Genomic DNA, 21,351 nt, shown 5'->3' with positions numbered 1-21,351 from the left:
ATACTAGCTGCTAAGTTTTTGACTAGATAGGAGTTATGGGGAAATAGAGATGAGAAAGACACAGTGCAAGATTCAGATATAATGCTAAACCATGGTTTAGCACTATGATGAATGAGCCTAACTGCCTCCAGGATCACACATTCACCTGCTCCCCTTTCATCTTCATACATGTTCAAGAGGAGGAGTTCAGAAGCTTTTGTTTCAATTTCTAGTTTACTGTAATTTGCCATTTTGTCTGGACTGGGAACTGTGGTCATCATCACCAACTGTGGCTTGTTTTGAAACAGCCGTAGTTAATATTAAATCATGACTCCCAGTTTGGATGAAATGGGAAGCCATGGATAACTAAAAGCAAAAGCCTCTTTGCAACAAGCTTTTGTTGAAGGCAACTCATTCAAATATATTTCTTGCTGTGAATGTTTCTGAACATTTCAGGCTTTGATAAAGCAAGGAAGGATTGTGGTGCAGTGGTAAAAGGTCCTAGGTTCAATCGTCAGCATTTCCAGATAGGGCTGGGGGATATTTCTGTCTGAAACTCTGGAGAGCTGCTGCCAGTCAGTGTAGACAATGCTGAGTTAGATGGACAAATGGTCTAAGCTTAAAGGAATGTAGACTCTGCACCTGCTTTGTAGACAGCAAAAATGAAGTATTGATAGGTGCCAGTATTTCCACAGATGCATCTGGTAAATTGGTAGTGGGAGCATTATTGTATTTGCTTTTCTAACATTCTTCTGTTCCTTTAACTATGTTTTGGTTAATTTTACAATTGGCTACCCACCTGTTATAGCACATTTTATCATTAAACAAAATTAATTTTAAAAATGGTCTGGAGCTGTCTGCTTTTAATGGGATCTGAGTTTCTTTAGTCCTATAATCTGCCTCATGAGGCTTGTCTGTCTTCTAGGAAGTGCAGCATTGCATCATTAAAATATCACCCCCTGCTGAGAACAACATCAGTCCTATTCACTAAATGGAAATGCTGAAGCAGTGACAAGTGTTTCTAAAAACTGTATTAAAAATTCATTTATTCTTAGCTAAGCATTTAGCTAAGAATAAATGAATTTTGCCAAATAGGGGATTGCAATAAATTACAGGGTTCTTGTTGTTAACAAAATGCATCTGTCCAAAGGACTACATAAAAATAATAAATATTCTGCCATCCCAGCAGTAGTTCTGTGGTGCCAAAAGGGAGCTGCAGTTTTGATTTCTATTGTTTCAGAATTGAGTGGCTTGAAGCATAGAGGCTGCGTAGGAATATGCTTATGCCCTCACAGAATTAAGTGATCAAATTCACATTGCCATGCTAACTTGGCATTGTTCACCTAAAAGCAAGAAGCTTATCATAATCTGTAGCCTCCTGACTCTCATCTGAAAGGAATAACACTGGAGGGTTAGTGCCAGCCACAGTTTTGTTTGTGTGTGTATGTCTCATGCCAGTTTTGGCCCATAATTTTCCCAGCTGGCTTTATTTATCCTTTCTTACAGGATTGGAGAGGCAGATATTTAAGAACCTTTCTTGCACAGAAAGCCCTCTTCTTGCTTGCTACTTAATTAGCACTTGTTTATGACACAGCCTCTGATTTGATTTTTAAAACAAATTGCACAGTAAAGAAGCTGATATTTAAACTGTATGGTAACCATGGCTCCAGCTGTGATTCAAATATTGTAAGCCTTCAGGGGTTGTATTAGGCTTAGAAAATAGGAACTGAGGTCTGTAATTTAATGTCTGTCTTTTAAAGGCTGCATTTTTATATTTATTTTTTAGAGGGAAAACAAATGCATTCCATAGAATTTAAAATATTGACTCATTCTGAGAAAACAGCCTTTTCAGACCTCACTAGAGACTGCTAGATCCATTAAGTTAAAAATGGAAGAAGGGGTAAAGGAAGGTAATAAAACAAAAAGTCAGTTAAAGATTGCAGGGAAAAGATGGCCAGTTTGAAATCAGAACGAGCTAATGACTTTAGTACATCGTGGGAGGGAGACTGTTGAGGAGACAGCCCTAGAAGTAGGCTACATATTAAATACAATGTTTGGGTTGCTGCAGCACATTACAGAATTGGAATTTGGCAGGTGTTAGGCTGGGTAATACACTGCATGATGGGGTGGAGAGGGTTCCCATGGGATCATGCTTGTAAAACTTGTATAGAATGGTTGCATCTTGCAGCAAATTCCATAACTGTGAACTGTATGAAGAAGTACTTCCACGCATGCAGTGGGATTTCTCCTTCCTCTCCTTCCTCCTGCAGCCCTCCATATGCTCCTGAAAGCTGCTCCAGAGGGGATCTCAACCCTCCATAACAGATTTTGAGGGTTTGCTGAGGGTGGAGAAGGTGAAATTCTGTTGTGAGAATGCAAGTCTGTACCAGTCACATATGGACAGCATCAGCCACAATACTGATTGTGATGGGATGATGAGCTGCTTGTGCGTAAAATCGTAGTCTCTCAGAGTTTGCTCAAGTCCACAAACCTCTGTCTGTGACGGAGCCCCTCAAACATGGCTCCTCTAGTCACTGGCAGATTCCGACAGTGGCTGCTTTCGGAATCGCTTCCAACATAAAAGCTCCTTAACGGAAACACGTCTTCTTGACTCACGGCGTGACAGTTTCCGGCGAGGAGTGGGTCTCCCTATGGGAGGTCCAGAAACCTCCCCACTGTTCTCGCTGGAAGAGTCCCTGAGCCATCCCTCCTGCTCGCTTTCCCTCAGAGACCCACCTCTCCCCCTGCTGGTTCCTGCTTCAGCTGCAGGGTCTCTCCCAACCTCCGTGAGCCCTTCCACCACCTGTCCCTCCGATGGCAGTTCCCTGACACTGATCCTTTTTAAAACTGTCTAGCTTCATTAGTTGACTCTTGGTTCTGCTATTATGAGAGGTGCCTATCCACTTTCTACCCACCGTGCATAATTTTATATACCTTTATCATGTACTTTTTTTAAAAAAAAGAGCTCCAAATATCATAACTTTTCTTCACAAGGGAGTTGCTATGGCCCCTGGATATTTTAGGCTGCGCTGCCCTTTTAAAACCTCTTTTCCAAGTCTGCAACATCCTTTTTGATGTGTGGTGACCAGAACTATACACAGTGTTCCAAATGTGGTTGCACCATAGATTGGTATAACAGCATTTTGTTGTTGGCAGTTTCATTTTCAAGCCCTTTTCCAATGATCCCTAACGCGGAATGCACCTTTTTTCACAGCTGCTGGGTCGACATGTTCATCAAGTTATCTGCTAAGTCCTGACGCTCTCTTTCCTGGTCTGTTGCTGCCAGTTCAGACCACATTAGTGCATTTGTTTATTTAGAAGCTTTTCTGAACAGCTTAATATTTTCAAAATCTCTTAAGTGCTGTACACTATGTGCAATATAAAAACAGTATTCATTAAACCAAAAACACAAACTAAAAACAATGAAACAATATAAAAAGTAAGTAATACAGAGATTCAGGGTATTTGCATACATAAACCTCATGGGTTAGGGAAAGCCTGAGAGATGTGTGAAGCAACTGAGATTGCTGCTTCACATATGGTAGAGGGAAGGGCAACCCACAGAACAGGGGCAGCAGCAGAAAATGCCCTTATTTTGGTCACCACCCTTTGATATTCTGTTAAGAGCAACAAAGGTAAACTTCCTCAGTCCCTCTCAGAAAGAAGATCATCCATTTGAGTGACCAGGGCCGATTCTGTCCCAAGTGTATATGTGAAGTTAGGGTTTTTTTGTCCCACTATACATTATTTACACTTGCTTACACTGAACTGTGTTTGCCGTTTTAATGCCTGCTCATTCTCTGTATGTTGTGGAACATCTGGAATGTATTCTAGAATTTACAATCAATACCTATGGAGCTCTGGATAAACCTGCTAAGCCTTACTATTGCTCTGCCTGAACTTATAGTGCATCTTGGAATGCATACAACTATTGGCTGTGCATTTTAGAAGAAGGTGCTGCCCTGGACTCCTTCAGAATGAGCGTAGGATATAAATTTAATAACAATAATAGTAATACAGTCAGGTTACAGACGCTTCAGGTTGCGTTTTTTCGGGTTATGGACCGCCGAAACCATGAAGTACCAGAACGGGTTACTTCCGGATTTTGGCAGTCGCGCATGCGCAGAAGTGCCACTGCAGGTTGCAAATGTGCATCCTGCACAGATCACATTCACAACCCAAGCGTCCACTGTAATTAATAATAGGTGGGGGAAACTGTTAAGGAAGCTTGCCTGCCTTTTCTGGTCTTCTCATTGAGAATTCTCTCACAAGCTTTCAAGGAACCCCCAGCGTTCTTCAGAACACATTTTGAACAATCACTGTTTTAAACTGATGCTCTGTGAGTTGTTGTGCTCTTCAAGTAGAATTCCCACATCAAAAAACTGCTCTAATTGTGGTTATCCTGTTTGCATAGAGTTTTAGATCAGGCATGTCAGAAGAAAATGAAGGGGTTTGGTGCTGTATAGGCTCACATATGCATCCTTTAATGAAAAAGGCTGTAAGGAACAAGCACATAGCTGCTTGAACCCCTTACCCTTTCCAGCAGTAGGCTGTGAAGAGATCAGATCTTCTCAGGGTGAACCTGAAGATGATGTTGTACGTGTATAAAGTAGATTGGAGGGATATGGCCATCACCTAAGAAATTCTCCTTAAGTAGCTTGCATACAATGATCCCCATCCATGGTATGTGAATTACTGTATTTTTCCATGTACGAGACAAAAAAAATTTTTGGCTTATTTTTGCTTTAATAATTTGCTTAATTTTTTTGTCAAAAATTGGCCATCTTATACACGGATGGTGAATGCACAGGGGTTTTTTAATTAAAAAAACCCACACTACTTATATTCCCGTGGCTGCCGTGAAGAATCTCCCCAAAAAAGCTTAATGGACGATCTTGGGTGTCGGTGGGCCACGCTATAGCTGTATTACGTGGGTTAACTGTTCTAGAGATGTTTACCTGCGCAAAATCCTCTGTGAGTTGGGCATTCTTTATCGTCTTTCTTTTCCTAAGGTTCTATTATTAATGCTATATAGAGTAGCAGCCTCCCTGCAATTCCCCTGAAGAATGCATCTTTATGTGTATGGCTGAGAGTGTGTTTGGTGTTTATGTTCACCTGGAAATAAGGGTAGGCTAGCCAGGTCTCAATGTAAAAGGAGGTCTCTTATGTCTATTCTCTCCTAGCCCAGAATACACATGCCTAAAGATGGATTCCAACTTTCATCTTCTGGATACCAAGCATGGCTAAAGCAGGTTGGACTGTGTTACTGTTTCTCATCTCTTGTGAGGGCTTGCACCAGAAAACTCGTGTTTGTTTCATTGGTCAAGTACACATACAGTTCAATACCCTCATGGTGATGTGTAATCAGATATTCACTACATCTATATATTTGTGAGTGTTGTGTGTCTGCATGTTGTGTGCATCTCCTGTTTGCACTTCTCGTGAGTAAAAGTTCAAACAAGGATCATCAGAAGGGAGAGTGGGGCACTGTATAGCAAGATCTGCAGCAACAACTCAAATTGCTGAATTAAAATTAGCCTTCAAATGTGAAGGTCTGTGGTGGTGGTAATAACAGGGAGGCCAGTGGGTTAATACACAGGAGGCTTGCATCTAGAGCCTAATTCAGATTTGATTGGGTAAAACAAGTGTGGACATTTGCTCGCATCCCATAACAATCCTGCAGTTTGACACAATCTGACACTATTGGGAGTCCCTGCTCAGATGTGGTCTGGCGCTATATTACTTTGGTGATTATTAAAGGCCAAGCTTTAGATGTTTCAGCAGCCTGGCTCTAGCAATTGCTGTCAACATCTCAAAACAAATCTGGTATAACAATTCTCCCAAAAGAATCTTGTTTTCAACTTTGCATGTATGACACATGCACACTCACGGCACATCTGTATCTTTGTGGGGAAATGTAACATCCTTGAAAAGTAGAAATGAAAAGTTGCTTCATTGTAGGAAGATGGAACGATTGTGTCATGGTACTAACAAATGAGAACAATGCAGCTAAGCTGCATCTGGTTGTTGTGGCAACTACAGTTTTGAAGGCGACTGTTAGAATGAAAGTCTCTCTGGTGCTCTGCGCCTAATGAAACAAATGGATAAAGAACTCCTTGAACTGAGTAGGAGAAAATAAAATAATGAAACCTAAAGTTTTAAGTGGGAGGAGAGAATCTTGGGGTGTCTCATTTTCTTTGCTCTGCAAGCAGCCCAGCAGCTCAAGGACTAGTTTATTTTATGCACGAAACATTTTGGATTGTTAGAGAGATCAGCAAAGAAATGTGAGATCCCTTCCTCAAAGAAAATAACATAGGAAACCTTATAGTAGGTCTTTAGTTTCATCTGCATACCACCTCTAAACTATTAGTAACGTACAAGACTGTTTGCAACAAGAGCTCAGTTGAGGGTGCTAGAATCTATCCCTAGTGCGATCAAACGCAAGATCATTGTTGAAATAGCTTTGTTCTTTTCTGTGTAGGACCTTGGCTAAGAGACCTGCTAAAAAATAGATTCTGTCCTAAGTAGTTCCCCTTCTCGTTTTCTTAAAGGCTACTTTTGCCACTACCACTGGAAATCAGAACCTCAATCTGCTCATTAATTTTCATGTTGACTGAAGTACTCGTGTTGTCTTTGCATTTACTGACCTAATTAAAATACTTCTTGCCCAGGCAGTATTATATTGAAATACATGAATGGGTAGTACCGTATTTTTCTTTCTATAACACGCAGATTTTTTCTCCTAAAAAGGAAGGGGAAATGTCTGTGCGTGTTATGGAGCGAATGTGTGGTCCCTGGAGCCGAAAAATCAGGCAAAAATCAAACCGTGCTTCACAGAGAAGGGAAACCTGGAAAGAGGAAGTTTCTGCTTTCCTGCATTCTGCCTCAGGGTCTTACTGCCCACCCCCTCTGTTTCGTTGCTGTGTTTGCTGAAACGGAACAAAGAGCAGGGAAAGCCCCTCCCCTCCAGGCAAGAAGAGGGGAAAGCAGAGTGCCGTTCCTTCCTCTCTGTGCTCCGGTGCTGCTGAAAACATGCAGGTGGGAGACACACACACACACACAGAGAGAGAGAGAGAGAGAGAGAGAGAGAGAGAGCTGGCTGGCTTGGGTAGGTGCGTGGGGGAAACTTTTGCCTTCCTTTCCTCCCTCCCGTTATAACCCACTCCTGCATTCTTAGCCCTTCTGTGTTTTTCCTTCCCTCCCCACTTAAAATGTGGTTAAAAAGCATGGATCCACATGGATCCTCAGGATTTTTGCACTGGGTCACCCCAAATTCACCATCAGAGCACATAGCATGTCCATGGCTACAGCCTGCCCCCCAAAAATCATGCACCCACTGTTGCCTGGGGCTGCAATGGTGCAAAAATGTGGTTAAAAAGCATGGATCCACATGGATCTTTGCATTGGGTCACCCCAAAATTCACCATCAGAGCACATAACATGTCCATGGCTACAGCCTGCCCCCCCCAAAATCATGCACCCACTGTTGCTTGGGGCTGCAATGGTGCAAAAATGTGGCTAAAAAGCATGGATCCACATGGATCCTCAGGATCTTTGCATTAGGTCACCCCCAAATTCACCACCAGAGAACATAGCATGTCCATGGCTACAGCCTGCCCCCCCAAATCACGCACCCACTGTTGTCTGGGGCTGCAATGGTGCAAAAACATGATTACAAAGCATGGATCCACATGGATCCTCAGGATCTTTGCATTGGGTCAGCCCAAATTCACCATCAGATCACATGTCTGTGGCCACAGCATGAAGCACAAAAATGATACATCCACTGTTTCATTCAGAATGTTTTTTCCCTTGTTTTCCTCCTCTAAAAATGATGTGCGTGTTATGGTCAGGTGCGTGTTATAGAGCGAAAAATACGGTACTTAGCCTCCCTCTCCCTCCCTCTTCTCTGTTGAAAACTGTTAGGTACCTATTCAGTTTTATCCATTCCTTTAATGCTTTGCCAATGTGCATGAGTTGCTGGCCCAAAAATGTACAGTGGAACCTCAAGTTATGTACTGTTCTCCTTACGAACGCTTTGGGTAATGAGCTAACCTGGAAGTAGATGCTCCTGGTAGTGAACTTTGCCCTGGGATGCGAGTGGAAGTTGTGTGCCAGCGGTGCGGTGGCAGCGGGAGGCCCCATTAGTGAAATCACGCCTCAGGTTAAGAACGGTTTCAGGTTAAGAACGGATCTCTGTAATGAATTAAGTTAGTAACCGGAGGTACTACTGTAATACAACCATTTCCCCTTTAAAATGTACTGCATACATATTTTGGATTTGTGGTAATACCTTACAAGTGCTTAATACAATGTTCAATGCACAGTTTAGAATGGAATATGAACTTTACCCATTTTTAAAAAGGATTTGGCATTCAGACAGCAAAGGCTCATCTACCATCACCAGGTATTAAATGCAGTCTTACTGGGGGATTGTTTTTCCAGGCACAGAGGCAGTTGCAGCCTTAGGACTTGCAGAGTTTGTTTGGGGGGGGGGGATAAATGGGTTGGGATGAAACTACTTGCTGTATTTCAGGAATGTTTTCAGTAGTGTTGAAAAGTTCCCCCTGCTATTTCAACTATTTTATCAGCAATGCCAAGCCAATTTTTATCTCTTCATTTCATGTAGCCTTTTTCTACATGGGTGTGCTGCCTCCTTTCCTAGGGACATGAGTGGCGCTGTGGTATAAACCTGAGCCTCTTGGGCTTGCCGATCAGAAGGTTGGCAGTTCGGATCCATGCGATGGGGTGAACTCCCGTTGCTTTGTTCTAGCTTCTGCCAGCCTGGCAGTTAGAAAGCACACTAGTGCAAGTAGATAAATAGGTACCACTGCAGCGGGAAGGTAAACAGTGTTTCTGTGCACTCTGGCTTGCGTCATGGTGGTCTGTTGTGCCAGAAGTGGTTTAGTCATGCTGGCCACATGACTCAGAAAGCTAGCTGTGGACAAACACCGGCTCCCTCGGCCTGAAGTGAGATGAATGCCGCACCCCATAATTGCCTTTGGCTGGACTTAACTGTCCAGGGGTCCTTTACTTTTACCTACCTTACCTTACCGCCCTTTCTCTCAGTTGGCTTGGTTTGCCCCCAGTTATGTGAACAGATATGGTTGGTCACAAAGGGAAAACAATGGCAGAAAACAATATTGAAAAAAGGTGAATATTATCACAGTTAAAATGTTTGTCAGGAAATCTTCCTGACCTCCCCCTCCCCTTGCTGTTTACAGCTCAAAAATGGAAACAGTGGAATATTTAAAACAGCCCTAGGTGGGAAAGGTTTACATTTGCTTGAAGTATTAACTGTGGTAATACAACCTCTGACAGTGCAGTGGCAGCATTTGTCAAGATAAATCGTTATAGGACTAATGTCAACGGTTTATGTTACCTGAATCGCTTAACAGTGCACCTGAATAACAGAGATGGTACGTCTTACACTGCCTAAAAGCACCTTAATTTTAAATGGAGATAAATCATCCCACTCTAAACATTTTGGGTGATATTTCAGCTCAACTGGATGCATATGATTGTTTATCTTAGTTCATCTGAAAGTATAGAGTTAGCATTTCTTTCTTAACCTTGACTGGTCCTTTAGCAGTTGGGAAAACTTGGCTTGTGTGCAAACCCCAGTGTCATTGCAGCAGTCTCTTGTCATGGCTGTGGAGTTTCCCCTTTGTATTGCACACTCTTGATCTTGTGCCTGGCTTAAATGGAATGCATAAAATGCCCCTGTAGAAGTATATTAATTTGATCTTAAAACAGTTTGTGTTACAAATGAGATGAAGGAAGATGGATTTTTGCAAGACTGAACACAGTCTGCTATTAAGGACAAAACGTTATAATATTGAATGTAGGCAACTCTGCACAGGTTCTGTTCAATTGTTATCCCCGATTTAAGCAGCTGAAATTGTGCAAATCTAACCTGCTTAATTTTTAAATAAAATTGTCAGGTTCTTATTGATGTTTATATAGCATGTGTCCAGTCTTGCAAAAAGCCAAGGCAGAATGTGTTGCCCAAGTTAATATTGGGTTTGGTGACTTCTTCCTCATAGATTATTATTTAGCAAGCTTATTCCTGGGTGGTGGCTTCAAACACGCCAGAAGTTTGCAGGATGTTCACAGTTGATCATCAAGCTTGCTAGAATTTGTCTAGCTTCAGGACCCATAGAGGGACTTGGACTGCCAAGGTCACTTTGGTGGACAACGTTTGCCAGCTAATGGATTTTGACCTTGATTCTTCTGGATCTGACAGCAGTGTTTGATACTGTTGACTTGATATCCTTCTGGACCACTTGTCAGGACTGAGGGTCAGCAGCACTGTGTTACAATCGTTAACTTGTTCCAGAAGGTGATATGAAGAGAGATATTGTGGGGTATCCATCTTATGCTGTTTATTATACAGTGTATAACAACTATGTAAAATCACAGGGGGAGGTTGCTTGTCATGTTGTAATGCTGATGGTGTGCAGCTTTATTTCTTTTCCTTCAATCCCAGTGATCCTGATGGGTTGGATGATAGCAAATAAACTGAAGTTCAGACCAGTTGAGTTGGAGATGCTGGTATGGATGGTTCTGTTGATGTGAGGGATAGGTGATTGACCTGTTGCGGACCAGGTAGCATCCCTCTGAGGAGTGGATCAGCAGTCAGGAGATCTGGACAAAGCATTCCTTCTTGACTTTATGGTGGCATTTGTTGCTAGGAATACCTTTTACCAGCTCTGTCTGGCTTGGCAGTTGATCCTGGGGTGTGGGTGTTAGATTGGGCTAGTGTAATGCAATCCTTGTGGGCTATTTTTTACTCATTCAGAAAATTCACCTGGTACAGAATGTGGTGGCCAGGGTATTAAGAACTAGGTAGGTTGAGAACATAATAGGAGGACTCAAAGAACTGAACTGGCTTCCAGTTTCTGAGCAGAATTCAACATGTTGACAGTTTTAAAATCATGAATGGACTAGATGCCAGAAGTAATAGAAAAAGAGATCTAGTTCCTAAATTTAAAAAATGCCTTCTAATTTAGGTGGCTACAAGAGCAGATCCTTTTCTAAGTGGTATCCCCTCTGGAATTCCTTGCCATTTTCCAGAGGCTGATGAAGATACCTGTTCACACACACAAGACTTTATGGTATGAAAAGGTTGCGAAACAGTAGATGCTGCTGCTTGATGTATTTATTGTTGGTTCTTACTGTTTTTTGTTCTCAAAGCAGCTTACATAAACAATCATATTCATAAAGGATGGGTTGAAAGCCACACTGAATTACCTGAAGTCTCTTAGTTACTTCTTGTGGCGTATGGGGGTTAAGTGACCAAGTAAATCTCACTGGATTCAAGAATCTGAATGGAACCTAAAGCTTTTTGCACTGGTGCGAAAGGGAGTGGTAACGAAATGGTTAAATAATGTGTCGGAATAAGGAAGTTTGGGTCTTGTTCTTGACTCTGATGTTGGCTTGCCGGGTGACCTCCAGAAAAGCAATTAACCTTTGTCCTTCTATAAAGGGAAAGGCAGTTATAACAATAATATAGGCACCCTGTTGTTACCACAGAGACCAGTATAGAATAAAAAGGATTTCTTTGTAAAAAGACTAGATAGGAATACTTACTCTTTTTTCCTGTTTAGCATCATCCAGTTGAGCCCTTTAATTGTTCTTGTTTTTTTCTTCTGTAATCCCCACCAACATACATCATTTTTGAGATATATTTTGAGCTATATCCTAATATTCTGTGTTTTTTTAAGCTAGTAAAGAGTTAAAAGGTGATCAAGAGAAGGACCCCTATTGCATCACAGAGGTGTTACAGAGTATACACAGCTTGTTTGGGTGATACATGTAGCATAAAGAGCCAAAGTGAGGGTGTAATTTCTCTGTAAGGACAAGGGGGAAAGTGGGGTGCCACAATTCTATGGGTTCCCTCATAAACACTTTGAGAGCTTTTTAACTATCAGTTGATTAGTTCCATTCTGAAAGCTTTGCATTTACGGTAAATTCTGCACCGGATCCTATTTCCCTTATCTGTGCTCTACTTGCCTTGGTTGCCAAGGTTCTTAAATGTCTTTAGATGTACTGTATATAATTCTAGATGTTTGCTTCTTAAAATCCTAATCTGACTGTTAGATATCTAGATACAACTTTCTGGAGGGCTGAAGAATTATTTCGCACTTTTAGGCACTACAGTGGATTTTTCCAACTTGCTTAGGTTTTATAAGATTACTTCCGTTAATTCTGCTGATATACATTTTGATTTTGTGCTTCTGTAGAAAATAATTAACATTGATTAAAATAGGAAAATTAGAAGTACCTTGTCACCCAGGTACCTAATGGGTTCATTCTGACAATACTGAAGTGTTTGAAGTATTTTTTCCACCTCTGCATTCAAGGTTAATGGATACTTAATAGCAATGAATAAATTACCCCCCTTTTTGTTTTTTATAGATTGAGGATTTGCTCTGCCATTCACCAAAAACTGGCTACTGTTTTTATCCTGTTCTGAAGCTGTAAATTTAGCACTGTTGACTTCCATTTTAGGATTTTTTTCTTTAAAAAATGGAATAGATCTTCCTCATGCTTCTTAAATTCTTTTGTGTAAAGCTGACTTGACCTAGCTATTGCTTTGCTTTCCTTGTTACAATAGTTCCAAGTAGCACATTTTTAAAAATCTTACTTTACAACACTCTGGGGTTTCCTGCAGTTCAGCCTGTGATTTTCCCATTTGTCAATGGGACTTAATCCTATGCATGACTACCCAAAAGAAAGTCCCATTCAATAACAGCATAATCCTGTACATGTTTACACAGAATGGTCTAAAACAGTTCATTAAGTGGTCAGTCTGTGAGCGTTTAGAAAAGAATGCTGCGATTACAAAGAGCCAGGATGGGTTTCTCAAGAGCACGTCATGCCAGACTAACCTTATTTTCTTGTTTTGTTGATAGAGCTACTAGTTGGGTAGATGAAAGGAATGTTGTAGACATATAATATCTTGATTTCAGCAAGGATTTTGACAGTATCCTCTACAGTATTCTTGTTGGCAAGCTGCTAAAATGTGGGATAAACAATGCTACCATTAGAGGGATTTATAGTTGACTGATGGAGCATACTCAATGAATGCTCATCGCTGGCTCCTCAGTAGCTTGGAGAGAAGTAATATGTGGGGTGCTGCAGAATTCTGCCCTGGTCCACTGTTGTTCAACATCTTCATTAATGACTTGGACAAAGGAATAGTGAGGAATGTTCATCAAATTTGCAGATGACAAAAAATTGGAAGGGTAGCTTATCTCATGTGTCAGAAGTAGAATTCAAGATGAACTTGTCAGGATGGAGAATTGGGCAAAGACAAACATGAATTTCAATAGTTAAATGTAAAGTTCTGCATTTAAGTAGGCAAAATTAGGCACAAGTACAGCATGGATGACATCTGGTTTGATGGCAGTACATGTGAAAATGATCTAGAGATTTTAGGAGACCATAAGCTAAATATGAGCCAGCAATTCATGTTGACAGCTGAAAAGGCAAGGGAGTTTTAGGCTGCATCTATACAATATACAATAGAAGTGTACACTATACAATAGAAGTATAGTGTCCAGACCTTGAGAAGTAAAAACTATTTTGGTTTGGTCAGACCTCACCTAGAATAAACTCTCCTTTTCTGGATACTGCAGTTTGGGAAGCAACTTGACAAACTGAAACATATACAGAGGAGAGTGACATAGGTAACAAACAGTCTGGAAACGAAGTCCTATGAAGAAAAATGGAAGGAATCGGGTTCGTTTGAAGAAGAAATTATTAAGAGATGAAAAGAGAGCCTCATTAGATATTTGAAGGGCTCTCTTACGTAGATTATTGTACTCCCCCCACTCCCAAATTTATCCAGTGGGTGGAATCTGAACCAACAGGTACAAATTACAAGAAAGACGATTTTGACCGAAGACTAGGAAAACATTCTGATGGTATGAGCTGTTCAACAGAGGAATAGGCTGCCTTGAAAGGTGTTGGACTCTCCTTTTGTTGGAGGCTTTTAATTTAAGCAGAGGCTGGATTGCCATCTATTTGGGATGCTGTAGTCATTTTGTTCCTTCATCAGCAGGTTGCTGGCCTAGATGACTGAGTTCTGTTCCAATTCGTATGGGAGGAATTCAGTGTAGTGCTAAAGAGATGATTCCATCAGTGCAATCTTTTTAGCTTTCCAGAAAGAACAGTGCCACTCTCCCAGCGTGCTGTTCTGGAGGTTCCCCCAGCCCAATTTGGGGGTGGGGGTGGAGTGAAGAGCAAAAGGGCCTGTACAGTGGTACCTCGCAAGACGAATGCCTCGCAAGACAAAAAACTCGCTAGACGAAAGGTTTTTTCGTTTGCGATTTGCCTCGCAAGACGAATTCCCCTATGGGCTTGCTTCGCAAGACGAAAACTTTGCGCGACTTTTTAAAACCGTTAAAACCGTGCTTCGCAAGACGAAAAATTCGCTAGACGGCAAAACTCGCGGAACAAATTAATTTCGTCTTGCGAGGCACCACTGTAGTGCTAGCAGAAGACCTAATGCTGGCTTGCACTAGTGGAACTCAGTTGAATCCGGCCTATGATTCTCCATCCAACTGTGTTCCGTGTGACTCACTCCCTGGTAAGTGTGCTTAGGATTGTAGTTTTACTTTGAGGCAAGACTGTAAAGGGTTAAATGCATCCTTAAATGCATAAAGTTGTGGTCTCTATGCAACTGAGGTTTGGATGATAGTTTATAATTATACAACAAGATGCTCTTCAAAGTTTTGCTTTTCCCTTTCCCCGTGAAGCTTCACACACAAGGGATGCAACTCATACCTCAGTGGAATTTACAAAATAATATTTTAAAATGTCTTGGCATAAAAGAGTCATGCTGAAAGGAGCCAAAATAATTACTAATTTGATAAGCTAAGCCTGGCAGGGTAATTTTGTCAGACAAGGAAAAGCCCTGTCGTGTTTTATCTATCCCATGACAGAGAGAATGCAGAAGAATACAAGGTCAAGTTGTAGTGATAGAGGAGTTTGGATGGGTAGTCTGAACTCCAAATTAATTTTGGCAGTACTCTTTGATTAGGAAATTGAGCAGTGCACTGACAAAATAAATTTAAGATGACAATTGCTGTTTAGTTCAGGCACTTTGGAAAAGTTGGGGAAAGTAGGGGGCATTCTTTACTGGTAGAGATATGAGTGAACATCACTAACTTCAATTTGCACATAGTTGGAGTTCAAGAAAAACTGTATTTAATGTCTTGCATACCATTGTAGTGACTGAGAGAAGTTGTCCTTGGAATTCAAACATGGTTGAAATAGAAATGACGTGGGGGTGGGGAATGCTAATATCATCCATATATATGCTAGCCTGTTATAGTGAAAGTACAGTGCGAATTATAAAACCAACAGCCATGTGACACCTTAAAAGACCAACAATTTTGTTTGCTGGACTATAAGATGCTACATGACTCTTGTTTTTTTGCTGCAACAGTAACTTAACTGACTTTCTGGAAATTCTGAAATTGGAACCCGTTCCATGTAGGATCCTTTGCTTAGAAAATAAAATAGAGTGAAAAGTGCTCCTGCATGGAAGATGTAGACTGTGTTCCTTAAAGGAGCACAAGAAGTCTTGTGTATTGCACAAGAGGAAGCTGACAGAAAAAATACTTCAGAACAAACTAAAGAGGCTCTTAAAATAATATTTAGTGGCACTATAAATCAATGATTTTATCACATAATAACCCCAGTCTGTCCCCAAAATGCTGGTGCTGTTAAAAACAAAAAGGTAAGTATTTCCACTTAGGTTGGGAATGTTGGCCATAGCAGCTTTTGTGGAGATGGTGTTCCTAGAAATTAATTTAATAAGAAAAGAGGAATTGATACTAATCCCTTTGTTAGCATTACTGGGCATATGGGATGAGCCCAAGTGAAGATGGTTAGCCCCCAGGATTGTTATCACAAGAAGGTTTAATCAGGATTTATGTTATAGTAAAATCTGTTCCATAGCTATTGCTGAAAAATTAACTCAAAATTAAGATATGCTAGTGGACAAACAAAAAAAGATTCATTTTCAAATGTGTGGCAAGAATTTATTTCATGTACATTAATAATGCTAACAGTGTTCAAATGGCTCCTGTGAAATATGCTACTATACTGAATTCTAAGCGTCTTCTCAGCTGTAAGTGACAATATTGTAAGACCTGGAGGACATTATCCTGATATTTATATATCAAACAAATCTTTTCAGAAAAATTACTATCCCACAACACCAAGGATAATAATTATTTTCCCCAGGGATTGTGAATGAAACAACCCAGTTTGCATTTTTTGGGTGTGGATGTTTTAATTTTAATGTAATTGTAGCGCATTGTAATTTTTGTTTCATTATTCTTATGTATTCTTTTATGTTGTTGAAGTATATGTTTTTGCTTAAATAAATAAAAAAGATTCAAAAAGAAATGGTTGTTTTGTGAAAATTATGTATTCATTCCCTCACTTGTTGCAGAAGACAACAAGAGGCCTATTGGGTTTAATTCTGCCACATGATATTAATTGTAGCAGAGGAAATGAGGGCAAGGATGTTTGCCATGCCCCATCAGTTGCATTCCAGTTGTCCTCTGTGAGTTGGAGGGCAACCATCTCTCACTGGTAGGGTTCTAACATTTGCAGGGAGCCTACAACGTCAGAACAGACTCTCAGCTGCAAACAGCCATCTTCCAGTTTAACAGGTAACATGACGGAGGGAGTTGAAGCATCTTCACTTTGTTGCATCTTCACCTGGTGCCTGGCGAACTTCACACATTGGTATTTAATTATATATATTCAAGTATATATATTAATTGTGTGTGTTAAATAATATTACCTATATTGCAAACTGTACGATATTGAAATTTAATTGAGTGTGTGGCCCTTGGGTTCTGTGTTGATGTACTCTTGCGGCCCACTTGGTCTGAGAGGTTGGACCACCCTGTTCTAGAGGTTGATTCCTCTTTGGATCTCAGGTGTGAGTAACGCATGGCCCTCCAGATGTTGCTGAACTACAGCTCCCATAATCTCTAGCAATTGGCCACGCTTGCTGGGGCTGATGGAAGTTGTAGCTTGTCAACATCTGGAGGGCACAATGTCTTCCTCAGCAGCATTTAGATCAGGTGTGGGGACCAGGTCTAAAAGGTGCTGAGGGAGACTACAGCATAATTCAGATCAAATGGTGATAATTTGGGGTAGGGCAGTAGGATAGAAACACTGATTCCATTATCTTTCTTCCCTGATGAGCAACTCTGTACACACTGTGGTTTGCATTATTTCTTTTGGGTTTTGGTTTATTTTGGGGTTTTTTACTCTGTAGTTGACATGGGTGCAAGCAGGAGATATTGTCAATCACTATTTCGGTGATAAACAATGTGGCCCTTGTTTGTGGAGCTGTCAGTGCAGTAGTGAGTTTTTGAAGCACACAGCTTGACCAGGAGTTCTGAGAAGTGCCTATTGAGCTTTCTTAGCACTGAGGCAGTAAATGAAGGTGTCCTGTTGGGTCACTCCTCTGATTTACACACATTGTGTTTCTGTTGAAACACCTGAGGCCTTTTGTTTGAGTTTGTGAATAAGCTTCTTTCAGACACCACTAGCAATTTAAAGCCTGTGCTTTCTTTGGGTGGGAAGCAAGAACAGGAATGACATTTTCCATTCGTAGATTGGTCTTTTAAAACATAATAAATGTTGCCTCCTTTGAAGAAAAAGAAAAAGCCATACCTCTTGAAGTAAATATGAATTTTGTTATGTATATGACAAAAATTATGAACCACTGCATCAAACCTAAGAGTATGAATTAGTTGATGGAAGAAACAGTGTTACCCAATATATGCTACATGTATATGTATTTACCTTTAACTTTCAGGATTCTTGTGTAATTATTACCATGTAGTGATACTGATTTCCTTCATACAAACTTTGGGTATCTTACAGGATGAGCAGAATTCAGTTTCCTTTAAGGACTGTGCCACATTTTGTATGTTCATGTAAAAACATTTGTATACACCCATTGTATGTATTTATATAGATAAATGTGCAATGAAGCTGAATAGGCCACAGCTCCCCATCTTATGTATATGCAGTGGCAAACACAGGTTGTATGTGGCATGCATCTAAGGACAGAGTCCTGAAGAATATTTGAACAAGTGCATATTCTGAAGCTTTAGCATGGAAAGAAACTAAAACGGCACTGGCTCTCCCCCTGTATTTGAGACACAAGACACAGTCCATTCACTCACCTATTCTTATCTTATAGAGCACAGTGTGTTACAAGCAGAGAGTACGTGTACCAAAGTGAGGAGTTTGCTAAGCAGATAACTACAGGTGACTCAAGAAAGTTGTGTTAACTTTAGGTTGACTCTTAAAATGCAAGAGAGGAAAACTGCCTTCATTCTCAAGAAAAAAGTGTTTGCAGAATGAAAAAGATTGGAGAGGGTGGATAAATATGCTGGTGGTATGGAGTACAGCAGGCACATCCAGCAGGTAGATAGTGATCTACTGGTATATCACTGGACATCTGTGGTAGATCACTGGTAGATCACTGGCTCCACCCAAAGAAGCTCAACAAGTTTGGCTCCCACCCCAAAGTTCAACATTTAAATTGCCCTGCACCCCCAAAAAGGAGCTTTCGTCCTCCCTAAAAAAGCTCTGTGAGTAAATCACAGTCTCTCGGGAGTTGGCCACCCCTGGAGTACAGGATTGGGAATTCCCGATGGCTTATTATTACTGAGTGTCATCTATTTACATTTGCTTTATTGAGAATGAGAGGACAGGTCCCTACCCCAAGGGGCATATAGTCTCACAATTGACACAAGGGAGGCAACAGATGAAGAGTAAGGAAATGGAGGGAAAGATGAACAGGGTAGAAATGTGCGATCACACACACACACTTTGGATTTGTTTCAGTAGGCTATTGGCAACAAAGAATCTTGTAGCACCTTAAAGGCTAACAGATTTATTACCGCATATGCTTTTGTAGACCAGAGGCCACATGATCAAATGTATTATGTGTTCTCTTTGGCTTGCCTGTGGGTGTACAGAAGAAAATTGTAAGCTGTGGGGGTCAAATGGCAATGAATTTCAGAAAAAAGCACTGTGACAAGTCGGTTAAGCAGGGTATTAAGACTAAATAATTGTCCCAAAAGCTTCACAGAAGAGGTGAGTTTAAAGGAGGGATCTGAAGGAAGAAATTGGGGGTGGGGATCCTCATGTAAGTTCTCTGGTGGTAGTTCCCAGTACGAGGGGCAGGAAGGAGAAAAGGAGTTATTTCAGGAAGCAAGAAGGTTGTTGTAACTTGAACAGTCAATGGTTTAGATGGATACAGAAGGATAAAAGCACAGAAATGCAAGGGAAAGCCATGGAGAGTTTTGAAGGTAAGAACAAGAAGCTTGTGCAAAAAGCACGCAGGATGTTTTTGAGGATTTAAGGAGTGGTGAAATATGTGAATAATTTTTACAGTAGATGGATATTGGTGGATTAAGGTGACCAGGGAGGAGGAGATTTCACTAATCAAGGCAAGAGATGATCAGTGTGGAGCAGCATTCTTGCTATGAGGACAAAGAGGGAAGACCATACTTTGTAAAGGAAGAAACCACATGATTCTGACTGAATCTTTGGGGTCGTCAGGCTCTCTAGTATTTCTGCTCACATTTTCTGCAATCTGTGGAGTATTGATATTACTGGTGACTCGGTGCCAATTCTCAAATTGAAGTTTAAGCCACAGAACTCTTAAAATATTGATAGCTGACAGCCTTGTGACCTGGAGTGGATTGTGAAATACAGTGGTACCTCGGGTTACAAACACCTCGGGTTACAAACACTTTAGGTTACAGACTCTGTTAACCTGGAAGTAGTACCTCAGTTTAAAAATTTTACCTCAGGATGAGAACAGAAATTGCAGCGTGGCAGCAGTGGGAGGCCCCTTTAGCTAAAGTGGTACCTCAGGTTAAGAATGGACCTCCGGAACGAGTTAAGTTCGTAACCAGAGGTACCACTGTACATAGTTGATGGGTAGTTCAGATTTCCCTCATCACCAAGAAATTTAATTAAGATTTCTTTTTCTTTTTAGATAACTGCATGCTAGAAATTACCCTGTTTTTTGGATGGACAGGCTTAGTCTTCCCGTTTGACCTAATTTTTAAACAAGGTACAAAGTAAGGTTACAAGCTTTATAGCATGTATTTTTCCCTCTGATAAGTGAGACTTACTCCCAGGTAAATGTACACAGAATTGCAGCCTAAGTAGATTAATTGATATTAATGATTAAAATTTGGCCTACTTGATTGGTTGAGACAAAGAAAATGTAGGGTCTGGTATCATGCAAGCTGCACAGATTAGGCTCCATATGCTGTATCTAATGAAAAAACCTTTATAAATGAATTTTCCTTCAAATGTTCCTCAAAAACTAACAAGCAGTTTGCTTGGGGGGGGTGTTAAATTGCTCTACCTCTCTTTTGCATCAGGAACTTCAGGGAGCTGACATTGAAACTGCTGGTCCAAAAATAGTGATTTATCTAATAACTCTCTTTTCCACAGTGCTGCAGATCATGGGCCTTGAATTTGTTTATTTTTCTGAACCCATTTCTGATGTAGGTACAGCAATTTCCAAACAAATTACGTTTGTTTGGAATCTTGACTTAAATGTGTGTTGTCTACTTGCTTTAGGGTAGGGTTGAGGAATATCTGGCTTTCAAGGTCCTGTTGGGCTTCCAACTCCCCTCATACTTGATCACTGGCCATGCTCACTAGGCTGATGGGAGTTGGAGTTGAACAATATTTGGAGGTTGGCAGGTTCTCCTGGCCTATTCTAAGGCATTTTCAGATAGCAGTTGACACCTTTTGAATGACCTGTAACCATTAGGCTGGCAAGGTTGGTGGAGTGGGAGGAAGACCTGAATCCAGGAAGGCTTCCAGAGCAGAAGACATGTGTACAGCTGAGATAGACCAGAGACAGCTGTGGACCTGTTTGTTTCCCACTCCCTTTGATACCTTTTTAAAAATAAAAAAATACAGCTCAGATGAAGATTCAAAGGCAAAATCTCAAGTCATTAATCTCTCATGGTCCTATCCTTCCATATATGGGTCAGCATATGACCAGCTTGGCCTATAAATGTTAGAGGGTTCTCATATTAAAGTCCATTCGGTGCTAAAAATGTGTGTCATTTCCAAAGTTTTACTTTTCACTTAACCAGTGCAGTTTATTGAAAACTAGATGTAACTTTAAAAATAGAAAATTTTCCCCTTCTGGTAGTCTTGCACATCTTTTAGTTTGCATAGAAAGATGAAAAATCTTCTTGCTAAAAAATATCTAAGCAAGGCCAGCTGAACCATATGACTGCTGCAGATTCCTTGCAGTCTCCTTACTAATCCATTCTATTTCTC

General features: G+C 40.8%; 1 protein-coding gene across 8 annotated transcripts in view; it reads left to right on the top strand.

Annotated features, from left to right (window-relative positions):
* BTRC (beta-transducin repeat containing E3 ubiquitin protein ligase) overlaps nucleotides 1-21,351 on the top strand; it is a 124,746-nt gene that overhangs the window by 12,338 nt on the left and 91,057 nt on the right. For 5 of the 8 annotated variants that reach the window (XM_082223445.1, XM_082223443.1, XM_082223450.1 and 2 more), the window contains exon 2: nucleotides 5,163-5,231. The exons of the other annotated variants lie outside the window; for them this stretch is intronic. In XM_082223445.1, coding sequence (XP_082079571.1) covers nucleotides 5,163-5,231 — 69 coding nt within the window. The remainder of the gene's footprint in view (nucleotides 1-5,162; nucleotides 5,232-21,351) is intronic. 8 annotated transcript variants of the gene reach the window in all.

The sequence above is a fragment of the Podarcis vaucheri genome, assembly GCF_965113315.1.
Source record: "Podarcis vaucheri genome assembly, chromosome: 5".
NCBI classification, from domain to species: Eukaryota; Metazoa; Chordata; class Lepidosauria; order Squamata; family Lacertidae; genus Podarcis; species Podarcis vaucheri.
Note: the sequence above shows the minus strand (reverse complement) of the source record. Positions and strands in the feature narration are given on the sequence as shown.